This window comes from Theobroma cacao, chromosome 6 (assembly GCF_000208745.1).
Source record: "Theobroma cacao cultivar B97-61/B2 chromosome 6, Criollo_cocoa_genome_V2, whole genome shotgun sequence".
NCBI lineage: Eukaryota > Viridiplantae > Streptophyta > Magnoliopsida > Malvales > Malvaceae > Theobroma > Theobroma cacao.
This window is the reverse complement of record NC_030855.1, coordinates 23,067,483-23,081,890: the sequence shown is the minus strand read 5'-3', so window position 1 is coordinate 23,081,890 and position 14,408 is coordinate 23,067,483. Positions and strand designations below refer to the sequence as shown.

Genomic DNA, 14,408 nt, shown 5'->3' with positions numbered 1-14,408 from the left:
AAACTTTGGGATTCTTATTTTGTCATATTAACTACTTTGAAGAATCGTTTCCTGATCCATTAAAAAAAGTCATTTTATTATGTTAAAGTCTGCTCGGAATTTAAAACATGAAGACTTCTACCTTAAACAGTTTGCCAGACTTGTCAGGACACAGGTCTAATTGGAACATAAGCTGCTTGATTCATGTTCAACTAGTTATTTCGAGTAACACTAGATTTTAGAATCTCAAAAGGTGCTAAAAGAGTATAATCTCTTGAAATACCTGGGTTTTTTGGCTGCCTTTGTCTGCTTTTGAATACGATCAACACAAATCCATGCCATCTAAAGATGTCTGGAATTTATTATTGAACTTATTGCCAGAACTTTTATAATCAAGCAATTTCAGTTTGATACGAAACAGAATCTTATAAAAACAAAAGTTGTAATAGAATCAAAGCATCAAGTCCCTGTCAGAATATTTTCCAGTGCACGTAGAATGGAGAATTTGTCTGTTTGGAATCTGTGAGAAGCATGGCCTGGGGAAAATTTTCTCTATATAAACCACAAGCCATCTTGGCATTGGTATGCCTCACATTCCTTCATCACTATAACATTTCTTGAAGTTTACCTGTGGACTGTGGTCTCGAATACAATGGCTTCTACAAGTCGGTCCTTGGCCCTACTCTTTATCGTGGGAATTTGGGCTTGTCAGGCCTCGTCCCGTTCTGTTCCTGAGGTATCCATGTCTGACAGGTTTGAACAATGGTTGGCTAGCTGTGGTCGAGTTTATCAGGATGCCTCCGAGAAGGAGAAACGTCTCCAGATATTCAAGGAAAATGTGGAGTACATCGAATCTCATAATGCTGATACCAGCAAAAAGTACAAGCTTGGTGTTAATGAATTTACAGACTTGACCAATGAAGAGTTTAAAGCCATGAGAAATGGTTATAAACTGAGACCTTCCACTTCTTCAAAAAAATCTTCTTTCAGGTATGAAAATGTTGCTGCAGTTCCATCTAGCATGGATTGGAGAAAGAAAGGAGCTGTGACCAACATCAAGGACCAAGGCCAATGCGGTGAGTAACAGTATTTACAAAGAAATTGATATAATTCTGATTCCATAATGCTAATTGTTTCTTTTAAATGATGTAGGATGTTGCTGGGCATTCTCAGCCGTGGCAGCCATGGAAGGAATCAACCAGCTGAAAACTGGTAAATTGATCTCACTATCAGAGCAAGAGTTAGTTGATTGTGATATCAATGGGGAAGACCAAGGCTGCAATGGTGGTTTCATGGATAATGCTTTTGAATTTATAATTTCAAACAAAGGGCTTACAACTGAATCCAATTACCCCTATGAAGGAGTTGATGGAAGCTGCAACAAGAAAAAAGCAGCCAACCATGCTGCTCAGATCACTAGTTTCGAAGACGTACCTTCAAATAGTGAGGCAGCACTGCTAAAAGCTGTGGCCAATCAACCAGTTTCAGTTGCCATTGATGCCGGTGGGTCTGACTTCCAGCACTACAAAAGTGGTATCTTCACTGGCGAATGCAGCACCTTCCTTGACCACGGGGTTACAGCAGTTGGTTATGGAACAGCTGATGATGGGACTAAGTATTGGTTGGTGAAGAATTCGTGGGGCACTAGCTGGGGTGAGGATGGATACATTAGGATGCAGAGAGATATTGATGCTGAAGAAGGTCTTTGTGGTATTGCCATGGAAGCTTCTTACCCAACTGCTTGAGGGTAAAACATACATAATATACATGTTGCAGCTCTTTCCAGCGTACACTGCCCTCCTTTCAGTATTCTTGTGCCGTCCTCTGAAAAACTTGTGTGCCTTATTAGCTTATTTATATGAAACCATATGGAAACAAGGCTACATATGTTTGTTTTAAATATTGTTGCTCTGTACTTGTTACCTAATGCCTTGAACAGGAAGAAAACACCTCCACTCATTTCTCTTGTTTCGTTCGCATCTTTCTACTCGTATATATGAGCTGCATGCATTTCCAGTAAGAACCAATCACAATTGATTTAGTCATTGATACCCCCAAGATTTTGTTAGACATATATGGATTGCTTTAAAAAGGGGGAAAACACCTTTGCAATGACAGCATACGCGAAGTAGGCCATTCTTCCATCCCCTCTCTTATCCTTTTCTTTCTCCATAATAAGTTTAAGGGGCATTTTAAAAAATAATCTTTAAAAATAAAATATTTTTAAAAATAATCATCTTTATAATTTTAATTATTTTTAGTCAAGTTGGATAAAATTACCTTTAATGAAGTTACACGCTATGATGTTACACGCCATATAAAAAAATCTGTGACAAGCCATGGTTAGCGTGTTACACGTCATGTACAAAAATTTGTGACACGTCATGTACAAAAACTTGTGACAAATCATGATTAGCGTGTGACACGCCATGTATAAAAACTTATGACAAGCTATGGTTAGCGTATGACACGTCATGTACAAAAGCCTGTGACAAGCCATGTACAAAAATCTGTGACAAGCTATAGTTAGCGTATGACACGTCATGTACAAAAATCTGTGACAAGCCATGGTTAGCGTGTGACACGCCATGTACAAAAGCTTGTGACAAATCATAATTAGCGTGTTACAAGCCATGTACAAAAACCTGTGACAAGCCATGGTTAGTGTATTACACGCCATGTACAAAAATCTGTAACACGTCATGTACCAAAACTTGTGAAACTTCAAATCCTCTAAATTTTTTTCTTTTTTTTGTTTTTTTTTTTAACAATTTGACACAGATTAGAGTATTTCTAACATGTTTTCATAAATCAAAATACAAATATTTTTTTATTTAAAACACCTATTTTAACTAAAAAAAAATTCTTTGAAAACTTAGATTTAGAAATTTTAAAATTTTGAGTTTATTGATATCTAGATCTCAAATTGATTCAATTAAAAACTATTTCATATATTGTGATTATTTCTATTGTTTTAGTTGTATCCAAAATACCTAAGAATCGAATTTTTCAAACAGCCAACCATCCACCCAAGCACATCAAAACCATTGTTTGATGTCTTGAAAGCGTAAAAAAGAGAAATCTGAAAATGTGAGAGAGAGAAATCGAAAGTATAACAGACGAATATCGAACAAAGAAATCGATAAAATTTGAGAGACTGTGATGGTGAGAGAGAAATCTAAAGCACAAATTGTGAAAAATAGAAAAAAAATTATGATGTATGATTTAATTTATTTAAAATAGTTTAAAGAATATTTTTATCAACTCATGACTAAATATGACTAAAAATAATTAATTTTATTTTAATAATTATTTTTAAAATATTTTTATTAAGAAAGATCATTTCTCACCATTTTCTTTAAGTTTAACAGGCAAAAGTTAATGACTAAATAACAACTACAACATGTGCACTTCTCATGTGTTCTTCATGCTGCTACGTCTTGAATGACAGGGATTACGTCAATGATGGTACTCATCTGTTCTTCGTACTGATGTCATGCTAATGCAAAACTGAACTCAGCGTACTGTGAAATTTTAGAGCCGCAAGACATGGACATGGAAAATGTATATTTGTTTCTGCCACAATGCTTATCTTGTTCACTCACACAATCTCACATTGGATACAAAGCTAAATATATTAAGTTTATCATCCTTTCAAAATGGAACGTTAAGTGTGGAATTACCTATGCTCAAATTAGCAATTTGAGTCTATTTAAGGGTTCATAAGGCCAAAGCAACAAGCAAAAGGCAAATTTTAACAAATAGAGTTTACAGTAGCACCCTAAAGAATCAGGAATCTTGCTTATGTTTGTTTTTCATATGAAAACCAAGTGAGGTTTTCTTTAAAAGGACTACACAAGGAAAGAAATATACTCTGAAAGATGGATACTAAAAACGAAAATCTGCATGTAATTTCATTCTTGATCGTCTAGTTTTCTGACGTGGGGTGCCAAATTACAAGTTTCTATGCTGTTTAGATAAGAATAAAGTGGCTTTGGATAGTACTATTTATGTGCGAATAAACCAAGAAGCTTCAAGGCAACAGTGTTAGAATCTTATCGTCATACTGTTCATTAGATGTGGAAAAGTGTTTTAACAATTTTGTGCTCACATCAGACAAAGAGCAGAAACTCTCATTCCTTTTCTCGCTGTAACTTCCATGGTGACAGGCAATCAATATTTTCTAACAGAAACAATCAAGTGGGAATTTCAATAGGAAGCAGAACAAATACTTTGTTGCTGAAATTTTGTACTGATTCTTTAAGTACAAGAAACATAGGTACCATAGCACGCAAATTGATATTAGTTTACACTTGATGAATATTACATGATATTGGCAGGTTGCAGCTTAATATAACAGTATTCCAAGAATCTTCCTTCTTCATGCAATTGGATAAGAAGCTTTCATGGCAACGCCGCAAAGACCTTGCTTGGCAGTAACGTCCCTCTTGAGCCTCATGAACCCTTTCTCACCCCAGTCCGTGCCCCACGAATTCTTCACCATCCAGTACTTGGTACCATCAGAGCTGGTTCCATACCCTATTGCCGTGACAGCATGGTCAAGGTATGTGCCACACTCCCCAGAGAAGACCCCGCTCTCGTAAAACTGGAAAGCCCATCCACTACCTTCAATAGCTACAGAAACTGGCTGGTTGGCCACAGCTTGCAATAGGGCCTTTTCGTTGTTAGCCGGCACGTCTTCATACCCGGCTATAGTTGCTGCAGGCGTTGCATGCTTGTTTTTGCACTCTCCTTCCGACCCTCGGTAGGGGTAGTTGGCTTCAGTTGTTAGGCCACGGTTGGTTTTGATGAACTGAAAGGCGTTGTCCATGAGGCCACCTTCACATCCTTCATCCTCACCTTTGATGTCACAGTCCACAAGCTGCTGTTCCGACGAAGAAATTAACTTTCCTTTCTTAAGTTGTGTTAATCCTTCTATAGCCGCCACAGCTGAAAACGCCCAACAACATCCTATATTTTGACACAATAACAAGTATTAACCCACCATCAAATACGTAAAGAAAAAGAATAAATCCTTCTAATTCATGCATTCTCACTTACCACAGGTGCCTTGATCCTTGACAGAGGTCACGGCACCCTTTCTTCTCCAGTCCACAACAATTGGCCCAGCGGTTGCGTTTCCATAGCGGAAAGTAGACGATTTTGAATGGGACATCAATTTGGGGGACTGGCGTTTGAAGCCAGTGTGTAGCGAACGGAACTCCTCATTGGTTAAGTCTGCAAATTTATTTACACCTAGCTTGTATCCTCTCTCCACACCATTGTTAAAAGCTACAATACGTTCAACGTTTTCCTTAAATATTGCATAGCGTTTCTCCTTCTCTGCTGCGTCCGCGTAGATGCGGCTGTTCAGAGCCATCCATTCCTCATGCCTCTTCAGCATGTGTTCCTGATTGAGAGGGCGACAAAGGGCAAGGGAATTCCAGATGGACAAGACAAGGAGAAACGCCAAGCATATGTTTTGGCATAGGTTTTGAGCCATTGAACTAAGATTATCTAGGATTATAGAAAGTGAATCTTTTTCCAACTGGCATACCAACTTCAAAAGAGCTATGGGGGTTTTATAGACAGCTTTTCTCATCACCCTACATCCCCACCTCAATTGCGCTTGATAAGACCTGCTCCCACAGCCCCACTCTAGGTGCCTTGCTTAGACCCCGAAATTGGAATGCAGTAGTCTGTCAGATGAGTCACAATTGGTAACATGTAAACTAACTTCGGTAATCATGACACTTAAAAAGCCAGATGCCTCTGTTAATAAATTATGTCATATGTCAAATACATCTAGATTTTCCATCTAATCAAAGTTTAAAACCTCATATGCAAGTAACAGATCTTAATTGTATTATCCTGATGTAAAATAAAAAAGTGAAACGAAAGATAGAAACTTGAAAAAATGTCGAAAAAATCAATCTTCCAAGAAGTTTTATGCGTCTGGAATTCTATTGCAGATATATAATTGTCCTGGTTTAGTCATTAGCGTGCTTGATCTAACATAAAGTCGACGTCGAATGAAGAGACAGGGGCGACAGAATAAGGTGGGATTAAGCATCAGAGGGACGAAGCAACAGTCTACAGCAGAGGAAATCGCGTTTAACAAGCAACATATATCAAAACAAAGCAGTTGTTTCGCTTTCATTCTGTTACGTTTGACAAGGCATTAACAGACCTAAGATTATGGCCAACCTCAAGGGCAGTGGCCCCTTCAGCCATGACTATTTAGTTCTTAATCATGATTCATGGCAGATACCTTGATCAAGTTGTATGTAACCCTTGTAGGTGAAACCTCCATGAATCAGGGTACTCCATCAATTTGCATCAATAATTTATCTTGACAGGAAGAGAAGACAGCAGCCAGAATTCACAAACTGATCTTGCAATTCATGGTGTAGTCTTCTGCTGCTTTGAAAATCCGAAAAAAAGGCTCTTAATCCCAACCCGGCTTCCCTCTCCGAAGTTACTACAAAAGAAGATTGATAGGATAAGAGCCAAAAAGAACAAAAGTTAACACAATTAAGTTGAAGTTTAAATAGTGCAAGTTTGATTACTTCCATAGACCAAGGGGATGAAAGCAAACATAAGCAATGAATTTATGGAACTTGCAATTAGTGCTTAGAAATTATTGATGTGGTTCAAGTCCATAATCCGACAAGCAATCAGAAAAGGGGAAATAGCCAAGTTTTTCTACATCTCTTTGAATTGAACTTTGAAATCATCCCATTTTGCGAAATCAAGTCCCTGTCGTAGTGTCTATTATTGATTATATGGAAAGATAATCCAAAAAGCTAGTACATGGTTCCATTCAGTAAAATACTAACAGAAACCAAAAGAAGCAGCCATTTTTTGTATGTAATATCATATCGTAATTTCAATTGATGGTCCACAGAACCTCCAGATTCAACCCAGACTCACTAATCTTATCAATCAATCATTAAACATTTGACTTGTACTGCTTCAAATCATAATCATGCCCGATTCCATCAGGGTAAGATTCCTTTCATTTTAGCATTTGTTGGAGTTCAAGATCCCATCTCTCAGTAGGCAAGAAGAAACCAACTGATTCAGGGGCGTCCCCATAAAACCCAGCTTTGAAATACTAGCCATGCAAGTCAAATCAAACCCTTTTATCCTTTCCCACAAGAGAATATATATCACAATCAATCTGGGAAAGCAAACTTTATTACGCTAAGTATTCTCAACCCCAAAATAAAAAATTTGGGCTGCTTGCAATGTCACTGTATCATGAATAAGTTAAGCAACTATATATACTTAATTTGGCAGCATTTACTGTAACAATTCGAGTCCAAGAACAGTAAGTTATTGAAGCTAAATCACATGATTCTCAAAAGTTTATGCTCAAATTATTAGTTAATTATGAATTTTTGTATAAGCTTTAACAATAAAATTCATATTAATATAAGATAAAGTATTGTACTTACTTAACTTTTACTATTTTGCAACTTCTTTGTTTGGGTTTCTTAAGTTGCAGCTTTCAATCATTGGAAATTATCCGTGATTTGTGGATGCCCATTCTCAAAATTCGATTTTATATTATTACTACATATTTTCACCCACTCATTTCAAAGAACATTTTATCAGTTAAAACTTGCTTTCAATTTGAAGTTTATGATTCGAAACTTAGGATTCAAACAAGTGAAGGTTAAGCAACTTGAAGTGTTCATAAATCAAATAGTTCCATACTTAGTACAATTATTAGTTAGAAGAATTATGCATGCATGGATATGGATTAATTAGTTGTTCTACTTTTGGGTAAACTAAATGTTGCATTGTTCGGATTTGATAAAGATGGAATAAAATTTTGATAATTTAAGTAGAATTTTATGTTTGAATTTGATTAGTTTTGTTGTACCCAAAAAAATTATTGGTGAATATAAGATCAAAGAAAACTTAATTTAATCCATATGAGATAACATTAATCAACAAGAAAAATATGATTAAAACCTTGTACGAGAATAAAATATTGAGTTGAATAGGTGTTTAAACCGTTTATTTTAGTACATAGAGAGTACAAATTTAATTTTCTTTTTCGGCCTAAAACCCAAATCACCAAAACCCTAAATTAACTCAAATTCAAAGAGCCCAACAAGTATATGATCCAACCCGGCCCAATCTTGATATACGCTTAAGTACGCTTCGAAACTTCGACGTTTTCTCCCTTTGGGCCGTGAACGGAAAAACTAGATATCCTACTCCTACACTGACTGAAATGCTGCCACCATATATTTACGTTCATGTTAAGCAAACAGAACCAGAAAATTCCTCTCTTTTCATCAGATTACAAAGCGATTGATCAGCTGAAAACTCTCCCTCCAATTTAAAGGTAACTCTTCTTCTTCTTGTACGTACCGTCTCAAAATTCTTTGTTTTATCCGCATTGTAAAAGATTTTTAACAGAATGAATAGAACCCTAGATCATGTTATTGTTTGTTTTAGGGTATCTTTCGCTTTCATTCATGCGGTTGAACGGATGGTTTGGTTAAAAATTAATTAAAATCTTTTGATTCTCCCGTTGATTAGTCTAAATATTGGGTTGAACAGATGGAAGCAGCAAATGTCATGGATTCGGAAGCTGTTCAAAAGCCTAAAGTCATCTACCGCTGTAAAAAGTGCAGAAGAATCGTTGCTTCAGAGGAAAGCATAGTTCCTCACGAACGCGGAAAGGGCGAGAAATGTTTTAAATGGAGAAAGAGAAGCGGGGAGAAGGAACCGGCCCAATGTTCCTCCATATTTGTGGAGCCCTTGATGTGGATGCAACCAGTGCAAGAAGGGTATGTGGAAGAGAAACTTCAGTGCATGGGCTGCAAAGCTCGATTGGGTTCCTTCAATTGGGCTGGTATGCAATGCAATTATGGAGCTTGGGTTAATCCTGCTTTTCAGTTGCATAAAAACCGGTTAGATGAGTGCCATATGTGAACTGTCCCAGCCTTGTAAAAGTCGATTATTGGGTTGATACTCAGAGATTAACATTTGTAGATGATTTTTAAGATTTTTTAGTTAGCCTCGATGAATTGATGGTTATTTTTATGAAATTACTGCTTCTGTTTTCTTTTCTTCATGCGCCCATTTGCGGTGAAGAATGGGATAAACTGAATTTTAATCAATGGATGGACAGCTGACTGGATTTTGTTTATGACAATTTACATCTGATAATCAGATAATCAAACGTTTTCATCAATTTTCTTTTGTTTTGTTAAGGTTGGAGTAACCATTGAATAATAAAGTCACTTCCTTTTATTGTTCTTTGTTGAATATTGGCATCAGAAATGCACTAATTCACATAGAGAAAATTGCATAGAAGTGAGACATAGAGCAGCAAAAGCAATAGCTACTACAGGGTAAGACTAGGTGGAGCATGAAGTAACAATATCACTGGAATCTGTTGGCTCCCCAAGGGCAGGACAGTACATTTACTGCCCAGCATCAAATGCCTCAGCGGGGAAGGTCTTTGTTACACCAGCAAGGCTCTTGAAGTGAATTTTTCCCGTGGGTGGGTCATCCGCTACAATCTCATTTACTGGTGGCCACAACATGAGTTCCTTAGCCTTCACTCCCTTGAGCTTCTTAATCCGCTTCTTGTCAACGAAACCAGTGATTTCGGTGGCATAGCTGACCAGCTTGCTGATCAGCTTGAAGTTGTGTTCAACCTTGTTCTTTTGCACAATCCACATGAAGCCCGTGTTCCTTACGAAACCAACTTCAATCACATCTGCAAGAGGGAGAAGTCCCTTTGGGAGCCCAAACTCTTCGAGAAGAGCAGTCGCCATTTTCATTCCCTCGTCATGGCCCTTCTTCACGATTCCTCCCTCCTTCTCTGCCATTGTAAATGGAATTTCGAAAACCTTTTTATTACCCTTAAATCTTTTGCTGCAATTGATTGGAGTTGTGATCGTAAACATGGAATAAGGAAATTATTTATACCTGAGTGCACGCACGCTAATGACAAAATTAAAGGGAAAATCGAGGTTAAATGCATTGTGTTAGCCACCAGACTGGATTTTCACATCAAACCGGCCTTTAAGTTTTTAAACGTCTAAACAAATTTGCCACGTTTATTCCCATGATTAGTTTGACATCCCTTTGTAGGAAAAAGGAGGAGGGAAAAGCCTGGTATCACTACAATGCCATTTTGTTGTACACTGACAAGTAAATCACATGCACACACTACTGTTATCCGATGTTTGATTTTTGTGTTGAACGAAACCTCAAATGGCATGGGAATATTGGGGGAATTCATCCTCATAGTAACTAATGTTATAAATATTTATTACAAGAAAAAAAGTGTTATAAATTTATACATATACGTAGGGTCAAAAATAGATTAAAGAATTTTTCTGTGTCTTCCTCGCATTGTCTGCATTTGTAATTACTAATTATATTCGTTTTTGTTTCGTTCCAGCTGTATCTATCGCTTGATCTACATCGTTTTTGCTGTAATTGTCCGTGTCCGGGTTCTCTTGTTGTTTTAGCATTAGAGGATGAGTTATATCCTTGCAAACGAAAACTGTATGGCCTGCATCCATGGATCAGGTTCCTTGTGCCAAAAACAGAGAGGGGATGGGAAGGCAATTTCTTTTGGTCATACAATTGGCAACCCATCATTGCTGTCCTTGGCAACTAATACTATCATTTATGGGCAGATCTTCGGCTGATAATCTGTTCAAAGTTTATTCCACATGATCAAGCAGCCTTAGCAAGGCCAGCAAAAGCAGATAAACAATGAAGCTAGCCATTTCATAGAAGAAAAAAACCCCCCTTGTGCATTTACACTGAATTCTTTTTGTTGCTGGGAATTTCATTCCGAGACAAATCCAACTCACTATCATGTTGGAGTGCCTTATGCATCGGAACCAATTTTTTTTATTTAATATATTTAACAGTATGCTTCAATTATCAGATTTATGGAGACTGTACATTCCAGGGGAAACAGAGCTACAGTTTGATCCCACTTGGATATAAACAAGATATGCAGGATATAAACCAACAAATTTGTATGATGTTTTCAGTATTGAGAGTGATTTTTGTCCGTAGCATTGTGTATCAGTTAATTGGTCTGATGTTCACATTCAGACCACGTATGTAAGAAATTTCTTGTTCTTTAATATCAATCATTCGCATCATAAAATTGGACTGCCAAACCACTCCCCTGAGTGAATTTCTTCTCCTTTTGGCTCTTTGCTTATGGTCAATGGTCAATAATACTTGTAAACTCTTTAATCTACTTCTACTTTGCATTTAAAAGCTACCCCATACATCTTTCCGAGCAGGAGACTTTTATCATGTACTTATCACCTTCGTTTTCTTCACAATTAAAAATTTGGGGTTCAATAGGTTACTTAGTCTTCCAAAATCACCGATAAGATTCAAATTCTAAGACAACTGAATTTACGAATTGAGGAAACCTTCCCGTACTTATCACCTTAATTTCTTTTTCCAATAATTCAAAGACAAATGCATGGACTTTATTAATCTGGTTAACTCTCAACTACCCTTGTGCGTTTTCATTTGAAAATGATATCTCACTTCATCATTTGTTTGTCGTGCCCTGTACCTCAACGCTGGAAGTAGCATACCTCTTTCCCCTTTGTAATCTGCTACCCTTTTAAATGGCATACCTGAAGTACCGTTTGTAATCTCCTCTTCCGAGATCACCTGTGAACAATAAATACTGGTTTTCAAAAAAAAAAAAGGATCCGTTCCCTTTCGTTTACTTTAGTATGCACTGCACCCGCTACAGTTGCCTGGGGGGCCGTTGATGTTACCTGTCCTTAATGAAGTGATCCAGAGCTAGGAAATTCCTGGGAATCTGCTATTAAACTAAGCGGGCGCTGACATATGGTGTATCACTGTCGTTGTCATGTGAATTTCCGAACATCTTTCACAAATGATTCATCTTCATTAATATCTACTTTATTAGACAAGTTGACAGTACGACCAATTATTATATTGTTGAGTTGTTAGCTTGTTCTTCTCCCACACGTATAATTTGATTAATTCAACAAAAGTTTCATGCAGGCATATAATTAGCAACAAGTATATTACTAGGTACCTGATCTACACCATTAAGGAATGAATGAAAGCTATGAAGGGCCTGCTGCCAGCTGGAATTTTACATTTCTATGACTGTTAAATATGGACGAATGTTCTCATTGTATTCATCGCTAATCATTGCTTAACTCGGTCTGCTTACTTGTGATATTTGTAATCATAAGGCAACAATCTACGCGGAGCGTTTTCCCAGATACCATTTTGACTACTTTTTTCTTTTGTTTTGCCTTTTAAATTTTTAAAGCAGGTCTATGTATTTACTTGTACTTCAAGTCTGCGACATTTTAGCAGCTCATTTTTAATTTCGAAGCAGCTGCTAGGCTTTTTCCCTCGAATCTTTCATAAAGCTTTGTCGCTAAGAATTAAGCAACTTGAGGAACAGAGAAAAGTCCCGTGGGGACTGTTTTCCCTTTGACATTATAATATTATTATATATTCTTTCTTATCCCTCTTCAGTCTTGACCTTCCCTATATATATAGGTATTAAGTACTATCTATCCTCAACTTGAATTCCAAAGAGAAAGCTTAAGATTTCTAAACCACTCAAAATGGCGGTTAGAACTCTCCCTCCCTCCCCCTCTCTCTCTCTTGGTGTGCATGCCATCTGTGCGCGCTTTTTAGCTTTTGGCACCCTCTTAAACTAACTGCCATGCCATCATATCAGATGACTTGGGTTTTTTTTTTTCTTGTTGCTTGCCCCAAAGTTAGTTTGTAAGTATTTGACTATCACTTGATCGAACATGAAGATAACGGTTTATTTCTTTTTCTGCAGATTGTAGAGATGAAAGTACATATGGACTGCGAAGGCTGCGTGGCCAAGATAAGGAAGGCTCTTGGTAAACTCAAGGGTATGTTCTACTTTCATGGAGTTCTTTTTTTTTTTTCTGTTTTTCATAAACAGAAAACAGAGATATTATCCACATCCAATGCTTTGTTGTTCATGATCATCTTCATGCATAAGATTGATCTGATTGACAGTATGCAAGCTCTTGAAGCTCTAACGATTAATGTTAATGGCTTTGGTGATTCCTTTCAGGAATCGACAGTATCGAAATAGACATGGGCATGCAAAAGGTAACAGTCATGGGATGGGCAGCGTCAGACCAGAAGAAGATCCTGAAAACAGTGAGAAAAACTGGGAGAAGAGCAGAGCTATGGCCATATCCATACCACCCTGAGAACCAGTTTTACTACGATTACTATCAAAGCCAACCCGTAGTTACCTACCATGCAACTGGGCGTCCCTCATCCTACAACTACTACAAGCATGGCTATGATGGTCATGACCATGGTTATTATCAGCCACCGCCTTATTCCACTCTTATGGATCAACAAGCCAGCTCTGTCTTCAGTGATGAAAATCCCCATGCTTGCTCCATAATGTGAGCTTTATGTAAATAAGGAGATTTTAAGTATGTTTTTAATTTTAATTTTTCTTTTCTTTTCGGGGGTTCTTCCTTCCTAAGAATTGTATGAATTTTGTGTGTTGAAGACTTGAAGGATTTGCTTGTGCCTTTGGCTAGTATTAATTTGTTTAAGTCCGCTTGGCGCTTAAGTTGCACATATACTTGTTTCTCAACAGCTTTCATTTTTTAATAAGGAGAAAACATTTAAGAGTAACTTTTTTTCAATCTTCAACACTTGCATAATCAGTAACTATCTTTCCCGAAGAAACTATATATATATATAACATACTCAAGAACTCACTCTATATTGTAGCGTATACGTAATATGGGGTGAAACGAGTTTCATAAATGGATTCAAAATCCCCTTAAGGTTATCAATAAAGTACTCTATTATTTTCAAATATGAAAATATCATGTTAAACACTTCAAAAAAAAAATACAGACTTCAATCCCACTCCAAATAGGTGAAAAGATCTTGAAAATTTAGATATAATATCTAAAAAAAGCTCTTAAATTATTTTAAAAAATTTAAATAAATCTTTATAATTTTATTGAGTTCATTCAAGTTTCTGTACTTATATCTTTAGATAAATAAATTTTTATATTTTTATTTTAGACTTAATAAGTCTATATATTTGATGTCTACTTGTTTTTTTATGTGATATGATATTGACGTATCATATAAATATGTTATTATTGATAATGATGTAACATATTAAGTATAATATAATTATATAATTATATCACATTTTTCAATCTTCACATCAACGTTATTTGAATATAAAATGAAAATTGTTATTTTACTTAATAAAATTAATCAACTAATACTTATAAAGACTTATTTAATTTAAAATAAAAATACATAAATTTGATTTAACTAATAAAAAATAAAATTTTATTTAAAATTTTTAAATAATTTTTTAAAAAAATTCGAGT

General features: G+C 36.4%; 5 protein-coding genes across 5 annotated transcripts; 3 read left to right on the top strand and 2 right to left on the bottom strand.

Moving 5' to 3' along the window:
• Nucleotides 583–1,724, top strand: LOC18596701 (senescence-specific cysteine protease SAG39). Its single transcript, XM_007025336.2, has 2 exons — nt 583–1,055; nt 1,132–1,724. Exons 1-2 carry the CDS (start codon nt 632–634, stop codon nt 1,722–1,724), a joined length of 1,017 nt encoding a protein of 338 aa, XP_007025398.1. The 5' UTR covers nt 583–631.
• LOC18596700 (senescence-specific cysteine protease SAG12) lies at nt 4,092–5,516 on the bottom strand. The gene is made up of 2 exons (XM_018122704.1): nt 5,041–5,516; nt 4,092–4,950 (listed from the first exon to the last, which is right to left on the bottom strand). The coding sequence occupies exons 1-2, from the start codon at nt 5,480–5,482 to the stop codon at nt 4,361–4,363; spliced, it is 1,032 nt and encodes a 343-aa protein (XP_017978193.1). The 5' UTR covers nt 5,483–5,516; the 3' UTR covers nt 4,092–4,360.
• Nucleotides 8,219–9,157, top strand: LOC18596699 (probable inactive dual specificity protein phosphatase-like At4g18593). Its single transcript, XM_007025333.2, has 2 exons — nt 8,219–8,341; nt 8,560–9,157. Exon 2 carries the CDS (start codon nt 8,560–8,562, stop codon nt 8,932–8,934), a length of 375 nt encoding a protein of 124 aa, XP_007025395.2. The 5' UTR covers nt 8,219–8,341; the 3' UTR covers nt 8,935–9,157.
• On the bottom strand, nt 9,429–9,839 carry LOC18596698. Its single transcript, XM_007025332.2, has one exon. It carries the CDS (start codon nt 9,837–9,839, stop codon nt 9,429–9,431), a length of 411 nt encoding a protein of 136 aa, XP_007025394.2.
• LOC18596697 (heavy metal-associated isoprenylated plant protein 22) lies at nt 12,559–13,629 on the top strand. Its single transcript, XM_007025331.2, has 3 exons — nt 12,559–12,620; nt 12,839–12,914; nt 13,103–13,629. The coding sequence occupies exons 1-3, from the start codon at nt 12,615–12,617 to the stop codon at nt 13,450–13,452; spliced, it is 432 nt and encodes a 143-aa protein (XP_007025393.1). The 5' UTR covers nt 12,559–12,614; the 3' UTR covers nt 13,453–13,629.

Coding starts and splice junctions, on each gene's coding strand:
- LOC18596701 (XM_007025336.2), top strand. CDS start 632: ATGGCTTCTACAAGTCGGTCCTTGGCCCTACTCTTTATCGTGGGAATT. Junction 1,056..1,131: donor CAAGGACCAAGGCCAATGCG/GTGAGTAACAGT, acceptor TAAATGATGTAG/GATGTTGCTGGGCATTCTCA.
- LOC18596700 (XM_018122704.1), bottom strand. CDS start 5,482: ATGGCTCAAAACCTATGCCAAAACATATGCTTGGCGTTTCTCCTTGTC. Junction 4,951..5,040: donor CAAGGATCAAGGCACCTGTG/GTAAGTGAGAAT, acceptor GTCAAAATATAG/GATGTTGTTGGGCGTTTTCA.
- LOC18596699 (XM_007025333.2), top strand. CDS start 8,560: ATGGAAGCAGCAAATGTCATGGATTCGGAAGCTGTTCAAAAGCCTAAA.
- LOC18596698 (XM_007025332.2), bottom strand. CDS start 9,839: ATGGCAGAGAAGGAGGGAGGAATCGTGAAGAAGGGCCATGACGAGGGA.
- LOC18596697 (XM_007025331.2), top strand. Junction 12,915..13,102: donor GGCTCTTGGTAAACTCAAGG/GTATGTTCTACT, acceptor GATTCCTTTCAG/GAATCGACAGTATCGAAATA.